At 39.4% G+C, this 13,723-nt stretch overlaps 1 protein-coding gene across 2 annotated transcripts; it reads right to left on the minus strand.

Annotated features, from left to right (window-relative positions):
* Nucleotides 9,417-13,428, minus strand: LOC109830127 (flavonoid 3',5'-methyltransferase-like). 2 transcript variants are annotated; one of them, XM_020397286.1, is made up of 5 exons: nt 13,314-13,428; nt 13,119-13,201; nt 12,847-12,991; nt 11,866-11,997; nt 9,417-9,902 (listed from the first exon to the last, which is right to left on the minus strand). In XM_020397286.1, exons 1-5 carry the CDS (start codon nt 13,386-13,388, stop codon nt 9,603-9,605), a joined length of 735 nt encoding a protein of 244 aa, XP_020252875.1. In that variant the 5' UTR covers nt 13,389-13,428; the 3' UTR covers nt 9,417-9,602. The 2 variants fall into 2 exon arrangements, with proteins under 2 accessions (XP_020252875.1, XP_020252876.1); XM_020397287.1 differs by lacking the exon at nt 11,866-11,997.

The raw sequence follows: 13,723 nt of genomic DNA on the forward strand, positions 1-13,723 counted from the left end.
CCTGGGAACAACAGGAGAATTCAGACGAGGAGCTCCAAAACGAGTACTCGTTCAAAGACGAAGACGTTCCAGCTATTTTCGAGACCCTTCTCGAAAACAACAAAATCAAACTCCCGCCCATCACGCATCAAGAGGAAGATGGCGATTCTGCGGATCCAACGTACTGCGAGTACCACAGAAGGATCCTCCACCCCACCAAGGAATGCTTTGCTCTCAAGAATAGCATCCAGACCTTGGTTGAAGCCGGCGTTATAACGCTAGGGTAAGCCGATTGAAAACCTCAATACTCCAAAGAGTACAAGAGTATAAACTGTTCCTCAATACTCCAAAGAGTACAAGAGTATAAACTGTTCCTCAATACTCCAAAGAGTACAAGAGTATAAACTGTTCCTCAATACTCCAAAGAGTACAAGAGTATAAACTGTTCCTCAATACTCCAAAGAGTACAAGAGTATAAACTGTTCCTCAATACTCCAAAGAGTACAAGAGTATAAACTGTTCCTCAATACTCCGACAGAGTATATGAGTATAAACTGCTTCTCGAACTCCGACAGAGTATATGAGTATAAACTGCTTCTCATTGCTTCTTACGACTCCAAAGAGTATACGAGTATAAACTGTTTCTCATTCCTCCTACCGGTATAAGAGGTTAAACTGCTCCCTGATACTCCAATAGGTATATGAGTCTAAACTATTTCCTACCATTAACGGGAAGTTCCTGGAGGATATTACACTAATATTCTTAAGGATAACCCGGCCAGATAACAAAATCAAACCCAGTTCCAAGAGAGAAACTGGGGGTGGATAATCCAATGCATCGGGAAGTTCCTAAAAGAATACCACATGGGTATTCTTAGGGATAACCCAATCATTATGGAATTGGTGAGCAAGAAATTCACATTCGAACTCTAAAGGTCGGAATGTCTCTTCTCATTCCCTAACTCTTATGAGTTATTTTTGTGAGAGGAGATCCAATCTTCTGATAGGTTAATCTTTCCTCACCAAACCACCCGCTGATCAACATTTCCATTTTGCCCGTCGTTGGCATTTCTCAGACTTAACGTGCTAGGTCCTAGCATTAAAGCCTCCTCTTGAGTGATAATACGAGTTGGCATTTTCTTTGCTACCCGTATTCCACTTTCTGCGCTTTTTGGTCAAACCTATAAAAGTTAGGGCCAAAGCCAAAATCCCCTCTCGATTCCTCCAATGAACGAGAGGTCCACCTTCAAATCGAGCGATCAAACTTTCCGACAGTTAGGTCGTCTCAAACTCCTGCTTGGTCAAACATTCATACAGTTAGGGCCACAGCCAAAATCTCCTCTCGATTCCCCCAATGAACGAGAGGTCCACTTCCAAATCGGGTAATCAAACTTTCCGACAGTTAGGGTTATCCGAATTATTACGATTCTCAGAGTGGAGATCCCACTTTTAGTTTCATCCTTCCGGATTCTGGGGGTGGAGATCCCACCTCGAGTTTCCTTTCCAGCTGTAGATAGAATATAAAATTCTTCCTCTTCAGCACCGGGAGATAGAATATAAAATTCTTCCTCTCCCGATCCTCAATCTGTCTTTGCTTTTAGAAAAGACACGATTGTCAAATCCGGGCACTCGATGCACGGGGAATTTTATCCCGAAGCCTGAGTAGGGATAAGTCAACGCCTAACACGCGTTGCCGGGTAGTCTATTCCCGTGAGAAAGACGAAGTCTATGTATTCAAAATCATAGCATTAAGTCTAAGGGAAGTAATTCTCTTAGCACAACGTTACATGTGAAACGGGTTTTAATAATTCACATGCTAGCCCGATTCAAACGGTAATCGGTAAAGGCACATCAAACCCGTTGATGGCTGGGGGTTTGCCAAAAATCCCAAAGCCTATGTCTAACACACATGGCCGGTTAGTCTTTGACCGTAAAAAGGACAAAAGACCACATATTCAACATTGTGGCAGGTTGTTATTAATAACACCATAATCCGTGCCTCACACGCACGGGGAATTTTATCCTGAATCCTAAGTAAGGATAAGTCAGCGCCTAACACGCGTTGCCGGGTAGTCTATTCCCGTGAGAAAGACGAAGTCTACGTATTCAATATCGTAGCACTAAAAGGGTTAACTCTTTTAGCTTAAACGTCACATAGGAGCGGACTTAAACAATCCGCATGCTAGCCCGACTCAAACGGTAGTCGGTAAAGGCTAATCAAATCCGTTGAAGGCTGGGGATTAGCCAAAAATCCTAAAGTCAACGCCTAACACGCGTCGCCGGGTAGTCTATTCCCGTGAGAAAGACGAAGTCTACGTATTCAATATCGTAGCACTAAGAGCGTTAACTCTCTTAGCACAACGTCACATGCGGAACGGACTTAAACAATCCGCATGCTAGCCCGACTCAAACGGTAGTCGGTAAAGGCTAATCAAATCCGTTGATGGCTGAGGATTTGCCAAAAATTCTATAACTGCGAGTCATTGACGCATCAACTCCCCTAGTTGGTCTCGTGACTCGAGCACCCAACAAATTCGGGACAAAATCCACACATGCAGATGAATCAACTTTAACAGTTGGTCCTGCAACCCCAACATTCGGGACCGCGATGCTCCAATACCTTAAGAGCTTAAACTGTGTATACTCCAGCAAACGTACGAGTATAAACTGTGTTAATGGCGATTTGTAAACCCTAGGGACAACGCCGGTCAACGCGTAACCCTAGGTCAACGCCAAGCAACGCGTTGCAACAAAAGTCAACGTTCGACGATTCAAACCCTAGGGGTGGACGCCGGTCAACGCGTAACCTTAGGTCAACGCCAGTCAACGCGTTGCAAGCGAAAGTCAACGTTCGACGATTCAAAACCCTAGGGTCAACGCCGGTCAACGCGTAACCCTAGGTCAACGCCGGTCAACGCGTTGCGATAAAAAGCCAACACACGGGGATCCGAAACCCTAAGCCAGCACAATGTGGCGGAGGTAGTTCAAAGTCAACTCAATGACACGAGCCAAACTCAATTCATCAGCTGCAGACTCGAGACTCCGACGACGGCCAGACGATAAACGCAGCGCCGGAAGAACCTCGGCTATTCGTCAAAGCATCGGATAGATCGAAAATCGAAAGAGTCAAGAGTTGAAGCTAACTACGCCGACTGAAGGCCAGATCAATCACATCCAAAGTATTCCAGCCTCTTCTATAAAAGAAACGAGTCAGGAACACTTTGGAGGGGGTATCTGTAGGCATCAAAAATTGCCTATAGTTCTCCACAACCGGTTCAGTGTTAACGAACGACGATGAACGTCACCATCCGATCCACATGAGCCTAATCGACGTCGACGAACGACTGAAGTGAATCGACGAGTTACATGAGCGGATAGGACTTCGGAATCACGAAGACCCGGACCAATCGGGAAGCCCGGCACTGTTCACAAAAAAGGACAACACCCGCCGTGTCCCGATCACCCCACTGATAATCCAACCGTCGGGGCCTACAGAGCTCGTCGTCAAGATTCCAACGCATCCGAAATCACTCAAATCCGAGTTGGGACGGCGAATCAACGGCAAACACACCCGGAAGGCCTCGGACCAGACTGAGACACCCGGGGGCATCCCGGCCAGGACGAAACACCCGAAGGGTGTCTTGGCGAAGCCAAGACACCCCAGGTGTCTCGGCCAGGCCGAGACACCCAGACACCCCAAGGGGTGTCTCGGCCTTGGCCGAGACACCCCCAAGGGGGTGTCTCGGCCTTGGCCGAGACACCCCATGGGGGGTGTCTCGGCCATGGCCGAGACACCCCAAGGGGTGTCTCGGTTTTGGAGCCGAGACACCCCCCTAGGGGGTGTCCTCAACCAGCCCCTACCCCCCCTTTGTTTTCCTATAAATAGGCCCCTAGGGCCTCCATTCTCTTGGCCTTGGTTTTGGGAGAGAAATTTCAGATCTAGAGCTTTAGCCTTTGAGATCTGAAATTCCAGAGAGGAGCGGCGAAGCCCTGCCGGAGGAAGGAGTCGGGGTTTTCTAAGAGAGCGGCGAAGCCCTGCCGGATCGAGGAGTGAGCGAGCCTTCTGCAGCAAAGGAGTCTTCTTCTTCATTCCCCACCTTCTTTTCCCTTAGTGTTGCCCTTAGCGGTGATACAAAGGAGAGCTAGTGCCTCGTTTTAGCCGAGACATAAGCTTTACACCTCTGAGATCCCACGCGGATCGACGGGGTTCAGAGTTTCTAAAATCCCCCCGCGGATAGACGAAACTCTGCCCGATTTATCCGGACCAGATCTGAGTGCCCCGGTGGTCCACGGATATCAACATCCCCGTCACAGGCAAAAGACCCACGCAAGCAAGAGATGACAAACAGATCTTGCGTTTGTTTGAAAAGAGTTGTATCTATTTTGTTTTCATTGTGTACCGGTCTTATAAAAAGGCTATCTTTTTATTTCATTGTAACGATCGAAGTTGTAATGAATGCAGCAATGAATACAGCGACTTTTTCCGCAAACATATATCTCACCACCTTATAATTCTCATTTATTTTTCTTACGAAGACCCATTTATATCCTGCAGGGATATATGGACTACAGGTTCAAAATACTTTAGCGAGTTCAGCTCAGCCTCAATTGCCACTTTCCATCTCACCTAGTCCGAGTACTTCAAGCACTCTGCTACCGACTTAGATTATGGATCCAAATTATTTTCGGAGATAGTAAGAGTAACTGTAGAGGCAACTTTGTTGTCGATAACTTTTATATTTCTATTATATATTTTTCCTTTTTCACAAATTCGTGGCCACTTTAATTCCTATTTTATGTCAACAAAATCCTCGTTATTTCCCTTAACAATTGGATTTGGTCGTTCCGTATCTCCAATATTATGATTATCAAGTGCACGTGCAATTTACTGGAGATTTCGTCTTTAGGACAAGCCTCTTCCGGAGGTTATGGGAGTGACTGTCTTTCTATATTAGATTTGGTGTGCCGCAGACTTTTATCTTTTTCACTAACAAGTTTCCTATGCTTCTAGTGCAGTACGCTTCTGGCGTACCAAATCATCAATGATTTACTCAACATGAATATGGGGCTTAGTCACTCTTTTCTTAGCAAATTGTCATGTGAACTTCTGGTTCGGTTTGACTAGTACGTGGATATAAATATTGAAGATCTTTTTCATCAATGGAATTTCTTGACATTATTTTGTATTTTGGGTACTAATCTCCTCCTAATGTCGAGAATTGATCTTCAATAAAAATACAGTCAGCGTACCAAATTATAAATTAATCCCCTAACATGGACCATAGCTACTAAATTATGACAGAGTTTCATAAATAATGTATGTACCTAACCTTCACCGAGGCCCCATAGAGGTACGCTATGGTGGTGATATAGAAACATGCATAGACTGCAAATAAAGAATACGCAGATGGGAAATGTTTCGTTTCTTCACCACGTATTAGATAAAGGGGGAAAATTGTGATATGCAGTTGGTCGGATTTGGTTTGATGCCCCCATTTAATTTAAGGAAATCCAATAAATCATATTTTGTCCAAGATGACCCAATAGCTCATGCCAGAATTTAAAAGAATTTGGTTCTCTAAATCTCAAAAATCATCGCAACATGGTGTATTTTAGGTCAGACAAATTCTAAAGTATACACATATGAATAAAAACCACATAGGTTCATAAGAGTTTAAAGCAAACTCAAGATAAATTAAAATTGTCTGACAAATGCATATAATCCAAATATAGAAAAAACAAATAGTTTACCTTGACCACCTCGATAAGATCTACTACCTCCCCCTCGTCCAAGCTTATGAATATTAGTTTGAATTATGACATGTGCTTCAGGCACTATGACTGAACCAATTAAACTTGCATCATGGTTTCTCACAACAGCTGGTTGTGTTTTTAACAACTACTAATGCAAGGATTAATTCATAATGCTTAATATAATTTTTAGTTGTACTATTGTAAGAGTACAAGGTTACTTGTTGAATTGTATTCAGTCGAGGGTTTAAAATCAAAAAATGGCTACATGATAAGATCTCCTACTATGTTCATAGCCTCCCCCTTGTCAACACGTATAAGTAATTTTCTAAATTGTAGCATGCGCTCCAAACATAACTCGTAAGCCAACTAGTCTAACATTATGATTTCTCATCAACAATTTGTTGTGATTCTCTACAACTCTAAATGTAGATATCAAAGAATGCTTGGCATAATTTTTGGCCACGTACTGCTACTGGAGTACAATACTACTTGCATGGAATGGGAAAAAAATCTTTTCGATCAATTCTGCGAGCTTCACCTATTAGACAATATGGTACATAGTTGAATCATATTTAGTCATGTATTTGAAATCCAAAAAGTTCTGATTCAGTCTGCCAGTTGCGTTTGAGGGGAGATTATTGGCTTCAATAGATCAAAGCGATCCTTCAGGAATTGCCCAGAAAAGTGAATACTTTTTCAGTGAGTCATTAATTTTTCAAGTCTTATATGATAGAGAGAAAATTTAAAGTGTTTGTCTTCTGGGCAAAGATACTTAAAGAATCAAGAGATATAATCGTGTAAAAATCACAAGGGTGTCCAGTAAAAATGAACGTTTGAGGCCAAAGACAAGTAATAATTACTATCATATATCACAATGCACTAATCATGGGGACGAAAGATTAGTGCATGGGAAATTAGAAATATTCACATTTTAATAAGATCACCTATAATCACCAAAATCATCAAGCTCCTTTTTCTAAAGATCTTCATAAATGTTATCTTTCAAATGTTTGCTTCTGGCAAACTAGTTTGATATTAAAATTCATACAAAATTTTTAATGCTCGGACGATCAATGACCATCACAAACTCAAGCAAGTAGAAAATAAACAAAGGCATAACCAGTTTGTGCTATCATTTCTTCTAAACTCAAGGTTGCCACAGATTCAAAACACCACCAATGCAATTTTGGATAGAAAACTAATATTGTATAATTTTAGTGGAGAAGAAGAATCAGTGCAATTAGCAATATAAAAAATGGATCACTTATGGACGCTAACATGAGCTTTAAAAACCCACAACTTAATTTCAAGTTTTCATGAGGCTTAGATTTTACTTCAAGTAAGAAAATAGAATATTTAAATCAAAAGCATCAAATTGATATATTATGACAATTTTTCATGATTGATGCTCTGTCTATTCATACTCTATACTAGATAGCTGGTATGTTTTAATTTTCCATTTTTTAATTAAATATTTCAAGGGGAACCCTGCGTACCAACAAAAACATGCACATTTCCTGAACTTTACAGTTTACTTTTGTGACTACCTTGGGTAGCAACACTTTCTAGCGTTATATATTAAAAAAATGCCGAGTGTTCTTGAAGATAAAACATGGTACCCTCTCAGGAGAGGCTCAACACACACTCCCTCTCTTTCTAAGAAAAAGTATCTATTTTAAAATATGCAAAGCAAACATTGAGTCTATAGCCATCAATAAACCCTTCCTTATGTTTTCTGACCACCACTGTCCCAACATCTAAGAGTACCTCAAGCATTTACTTGCATTGACCAATGGGTTTGCTTAATTACACTCTAGTCTGGGTATCACAAACATTAGCTGAGGTGAGTTAAACAATGATAACGATCCTAACACTAGGGGAAAACTTTACATGCACTCATAAACAATTCCAACTACTATCAAAATCAGAATAAAATGCATAACAACTTTGATTATGATGAAATTGACATTTAAAACTAAAAAGACTAATAGGAGTCAAATTGTCAACAGTCTTGAAGTCTTTTGCACCAAGGTCAAAAGGATCTAGTCGGAGAAAAACATGCACTTGATGTAGGATTGTATCATGAATGGCAAGGTGGTCAAAACTCTTTTGGCATGTTACATTCACACGCATATAAATATCCAATTTTATTTGAAACCAACACACATGTATATCGGCATGTCCTTGTAGCTACTCACAAATAACACATATGTGATAAACAACAGCACTTAATAAAACAAGCAAGAATACTAGGCAAGTACGAAAAAATTCCAGTTTGAACAGCCTTTTGATATAGGTGTGAACAAAAATCACAAATGGAAATTTCATCAAAATACATACCACTGCAGAGCTGGCAGTTGACAGCCTCCCTGACTAGTACGAACCGGTTAGCTAGAGCTTTCGTGCTGATAACGCGTTGTAATCTTGTTGTTATATCTATATACATAACATATCATAAGTAAGAATCGAACATGAAATGTAAGAGTAAATAAATAGAGAAGAGAAGAGATATGGAGAAAGTGATCATCTCATTTTATTTATATTCATTTCTCCATACATTTTATAGTCCATGACGTACATTATATAGATGGATAATAAGAAGACTAAAGGACATGGGCTAATGAAGAGTCACCTAATTAATTGTCCATATTCAAGTAATGTCCACATTCATCTTATCTTATAGATTTCAACAGAGAATGATTTTTCGCCGTGGAGATGGAGTTATTTTAGATCATTTTAATTCTTAGTATTTGTTAGATTTACCATTAAACCTATCAAAATCCCGTTTTCAATTAGAATTGAGTTAGGCTTAAAATAGAATTACATTGGGTTTAACAATGTATTCAGGAAAAAGCAAGGGTTAAAAAAAGTTCTAAAATTATCACATGAGAATTTTGAGGGGTGGATTCTCACATTTTCATAGCTCAAGATAGTCAAATGTTAAAAATTCCAGGGTACCTAAGTGCTGATAAAAGTTAGTTTAAATCAGGGAAAACTATAGGGTATTTAAGTGAAATAAAGCCAAAAAAAAAAGCTAAGAACGGAGAATTATGTTCTTAAAGTAAACGCAAACATCATCAAGGTGTCTAAACTAGGTTGGACATTTCTTAGAATCTAGCATAGCATCAAGCGCTTGTTGTTACATTAAAGTAGAAAACAGAGTCCAGAGCACCAATCACTCTGCACATTATTTGTATGAATATATATTTTTTATGAGTTTGCAAAGTTTAGGTAACCGAGTGTTGTTTGTGGGTATCGTCGTCGTTTTTTTTCCTTCAAATTTTTAAAATATTTTCCTCTAATTTTTCTCTTTGTCGATATGAGGTTGTTGTTCTGCTGTTGTTCTTTTTAATATATATCCTCTGTCATTAGTTATTAGAGAGGCTCCAAATGCTCAAATCATGACTATCTGTTCCGATTAAAAGGAATAGGATGAAGCCACAAAGATTTTCACTGCTCACAAAAATGGTTTTCATAATAGTAGTGTTCGAGACAACAATAATTTCCTAGATAATTGTCGAAATCTACGTGGCGACATCCTAGTTACCGAAATTGAAACAGACAGATTACGATTACGATAATTGGACTCTCTCTGATTACCACTTATTAGAGCTGTTGTCTTGGCTAGCATCAAACCCACTGATTTGGTTGTTTAGTTATGATTCTTGTTAGGCTATGACATATTGACAACTTCTTCGGCTGCCCGCAGTCGACGCATTTTTCCTTAACCTCATACCAAACGAGTCCTTAGACCGATGAACAGTTCAGTGTTTATTCAATTTTTCTTTAGAGGATTAACAAGTACAATCCCAAGCATGAAGCTGTATATATATAGCTCCTAATTGTTGGACGAAGACCAGCATCAGGGATCAATACAGGCGCCTGCAGATGGTGACCCCATCGCCGATCGGGACCTGCGAAATCTCGATGCGAGGATCTGCAGCCAAGGATTTGTTCAGCTCGACCAGTGGGCCCCTGTAGAGCTTCAGCATCGGGTGGAGGGACTCGCTCTCCTCCTCCGACGCCGCCACGGTCCCCATCCAGAGCGTGTTGTCGTAGGCGATCGCCCCTCCGACCCTGACGAGCTTCAGTAGTCGCTCGTGGTACTCGGCGTAGTTTGGCTTGTCGGCGTCGACAAATGCAAAGTCGTAGAGTTCTTCTTCTTTCACCTGTCGTATTGATTGGAGAATCGACAATGCGAAAAGTTACTGATTTTTTGCAAGCGTGAAAGTACGGCAACATTAGATTGCCGGTGAATACCAAGTTTTTGTATGTAAAAACAAGTTATTGCTGAAAGGAGAGAAATAAAGATGATGTGGTAATTGATGAAGTAAGTTTATTTGTTTATTTAAAATCTTGCAAAGATGACTTACAACATTAAGTAAATATAATATTTAAACAGAGGCAGGAGCGCACTTTCGATTTTCATTATGACTTGATATTCTATTCGATCATGGCAAGAACCAACTGGAGAGTGTTTGGCAACTCCACCACTAACCAAGTTGGTGGATCTAACTTGGATTAGGGTACAAGTTATTGTTTGGTTAAAATAGGGCTAACTCCAAACCTAGTTAAGATCTTAACCAGCTTAGTGGAGAATTGCCAAACACAGCCGTGTCTCCTTGGATTTGGATCCTCTCCACTATCTAAAAAGTAGTGGATGGATCACTACATAATCACAACCATTGATTATCTAGTTGGTAATTGTGAATTTTTCTTTGAGTGCAAATTAGGAATGAGTGAAATACACTGGGTATGGTGAGTGTTAGATTTAGATTGTATCATAACCGCCTACTAAATAATCAACGATTGAGATTAAAAATAGTGGTCACTCCACTAATTTCTTATAGTGGAGAGGATCCAAATTCGTCTCCTCAGCTAGCTAGGTCAACTTTGATAGCTAAAGTCATCATTGGAATAAGTCATAGAATTTGGGGATTTTTTTTAAAAATATATTTTTTCCTAAATAATTAGCAAAATCGACCATTTTGCTAATTATTTAGCAAAATAGACATATTTTTGGCCAACAGGCAAAAAAGAGGTCGATTTTTAAAAACAGTCTCTTCAAAACATACGGGACTAGTAGTCTCGTATGTTTTAAAAATACAAACAAAACATACGGAACTAGTAGTCCCGTATGTTTAGCCCTGTATGTTTTGTTTCTCCTCTCCCTGCTCTCAATCCGTTGAAAAAAAAGAAAAAGAGAAAATGGGCGTCATGTTTCTCGTCTCAATCCTGCTCTCCTCCCTCCTCCTCATCCTCCTCCAACAACACTCTTACCTCCGCAAAAAGGGCCCACTCCCCGGCCCTAACTTCATCGTCCCCTTCATTAATGGCTCCGTCATCCCTAAGATCCTAAACTCGACCAAGTTCTGGCTTTATCAAGTCGACTCCGCCGAGCCCGCCGGCCTCTCCGCCAACTTCCTCGTCGGCAAATTCATCCTCTTCATCCGCTCCACCAACCTCTCCCACAAAATCTTCGCCACCGCTGCCCCGACGCCTTCCACCTCATCGGCCACCCCTTCGGCGAGCACAATCTAATCTATATGTTCGACCAGGCCCATAAAAACCTCCATCGAAGAATCGCGCCTAATTTCACGCCCAAGGCGCTCTCCACTTACCTCCGCGTCGGCGAGGAGCCAGTTTAACCTTGGCGAGGAACCAATTTAACCTGAGTTCGTAGGGCTCGGGTTTGGAATTTTGGGAAGAAGATGTGCCATGCTATTAGCAGCTAGAACTTTTAATGGATTGAGAATAGGGAGAGGAGAAATAAAACATACGAGACTAAACATACGGGACTACTAGTCCCGTATGTTTTGATTGTGTTTTTAAAACATACGAGACTACTAGTCCCGTATATTTCGAGCATGCTGTTTTTGAAAATCGACTTCTTTTGGCCTGTTGGCCAAAAAGAAGTCAATTTTTCTAAATAATTAGTAAAATGGTCGATTTTGCTAATTATTTAGAAAAAATGTCTATTTTAAAAAAAAACCCTAGAATTTGCTTTCATCTAAATTTAACCTTGATGGTGGTTGTAGGAAAGACAAGGAAACTGAGGGGGAACTAAGCATCTATTAACTAAATTATGATTAATAAATAATTCTAAACGTGGACGTTTAGTTTGTTATTTACCTCATCAAGCATTTTATCAAGAACAGGAAGAGCTTTTGATTCTATGTATTCGATCTTGTGTTCAACTCCTGCTTTTTGAATAAATGGTAAACCCATCTCGTAGGCTTTTCTATCAGGATCAATAGCAGTTATCTACAAAAAAAAATGTTAATATTAAACACAGTATTACAAAGGTACAAACTATTTCTCCCTCTAAAATTACATGCAATCTAATTACTTCTGAGTTAGTTGCAGATAGTACTATTAAATGGGATGTAGTAGGCAATTCTGCTCCATAAACTATTTTATAAGCAGTTACACTCTCCGAATACATGATGTTATTTCTCCATTCGATTGAGATATAACGTAAGAATCATATAACGACAATAAAATTTTATCCTCAATTTCGGGAAAGTTTAGTTATTTTAGTTAAAATGAGAACAAAGAACAATTTCTTGTCACATGACTTTCACATAATATTCGAAGACAAAATAACATTGCTTGTATTAATAAATTTATTTATGGGCAACTTATAAATTTAGTATTGCTACTAGCCAGTTTAGTATTGCTAGAATTTATAATAAGTTGCTTATAAAAGTGACTTCTATAGGCAACTTATATAAGCTACTGAAAAATAGCAGCTTGATAATTAAATATAAAAAATGTTAAAAAAGCAGTTAATGTGGTTGGTAGAACTGTGCTTAACGATCATTGTTAAAAGATAAAGGTATATATGGTATATAAACTAAAAAAAAGGAAAAGTTGCTTTTAAAAGAATCATCAAATTGCTTCTAAAAACACCCCCTTAAAAACAGAAACAATTTTAATAAGCATACTAAAAAAAACTTTTTACTAAACACCGTTATTGGATACTTTTTGAAAAAATAAACAGAAACACCCTAAAAAAAGCAATACCAAACTAGCTCTATATCTCTAACTAACCCTCTTTTTTTTTTTTGAAAAAGATAAAATAAAAAATGGTAAAATAAGAAAACTTTGCACCTTTCCATCCTTTGGCAAAGCCAAAGCAGTAGTGAGGAGGGAATACCCTGTGAAAACCCCAATCTCTATTGTTTTCTTTGCATTCATGAACTTTAGTAGCATAGAAAGAAGTAGACCTTCTTCAGGGGGTGCACCCATCAAACTCCTGCAAGCTCAACAAGAGGTAGTCTTTTTAAAATTTTATAGAACTAACGTATAGTCCAACGCAGCAAAGAAGAAATGAAATTGAGCATTTATAAAATAAATAAAAAAAAGAAACCAAAAGTTCTTGCCATGGGTGTTTTTTATTAGTCTCCTCTCTCAATCCCTTGAGTAATTCGTGCTCTCGTGGGTACACACTCGTCTTCAGTATGTACTATTTGAAAAAAGAAGAAGAAGAAGAAGAAGAAGAAAAATTAAGAACAAATAATGCATTATCATTACCAGAAAATAAAAGAAGAAAAATGAATGAATGAAGACTAATTAACCTCATGAAGGGCATCACTTTGGAGGAGGTTCTTTTGTACGGATGAAAGTTCGCTTGGGGGTTGAGGTTGATCCATTAATTGAAGGTGGAATCAGTACGCTGAATTGATGATCGTCTATACTAGCTCCCTTCTTTATTTATAGCCTCAATGGGTCTGATACAAGTTGGGTAGGCAAGCATTAGACGCTTATAAAATAAAGGGTTTTACCAACGCATACCCTCCACATTTTAATATTTACTAATTAGCCCAACAAAGAGTTAAAATATAGGTTCCCATAAGAGTGGTTTCGAATGCGATAGTCATTTTCAAGATAATAATAAAAATTATGTGCGTCTTCATCTACACCCTTCAAATGGAAATAGAGAGAACGGATTAGGATAATTGGACGCTCTCTAATTACCGCCTAATTA

This window comes from Asparagus officinalis, chromosome 2 (assembly GCF_001876935.1).
Source record: "Asparagus officinalis chromosome 2, Aspof.V1, whole genome shotgun sequence".
Lineage (NCBI taxonomy): Eukaryota > Viridiplantae > Streptophyta > Magnoliopsida > Asparagales > Asparagaceae > Asparagus > Asparagus officinalis.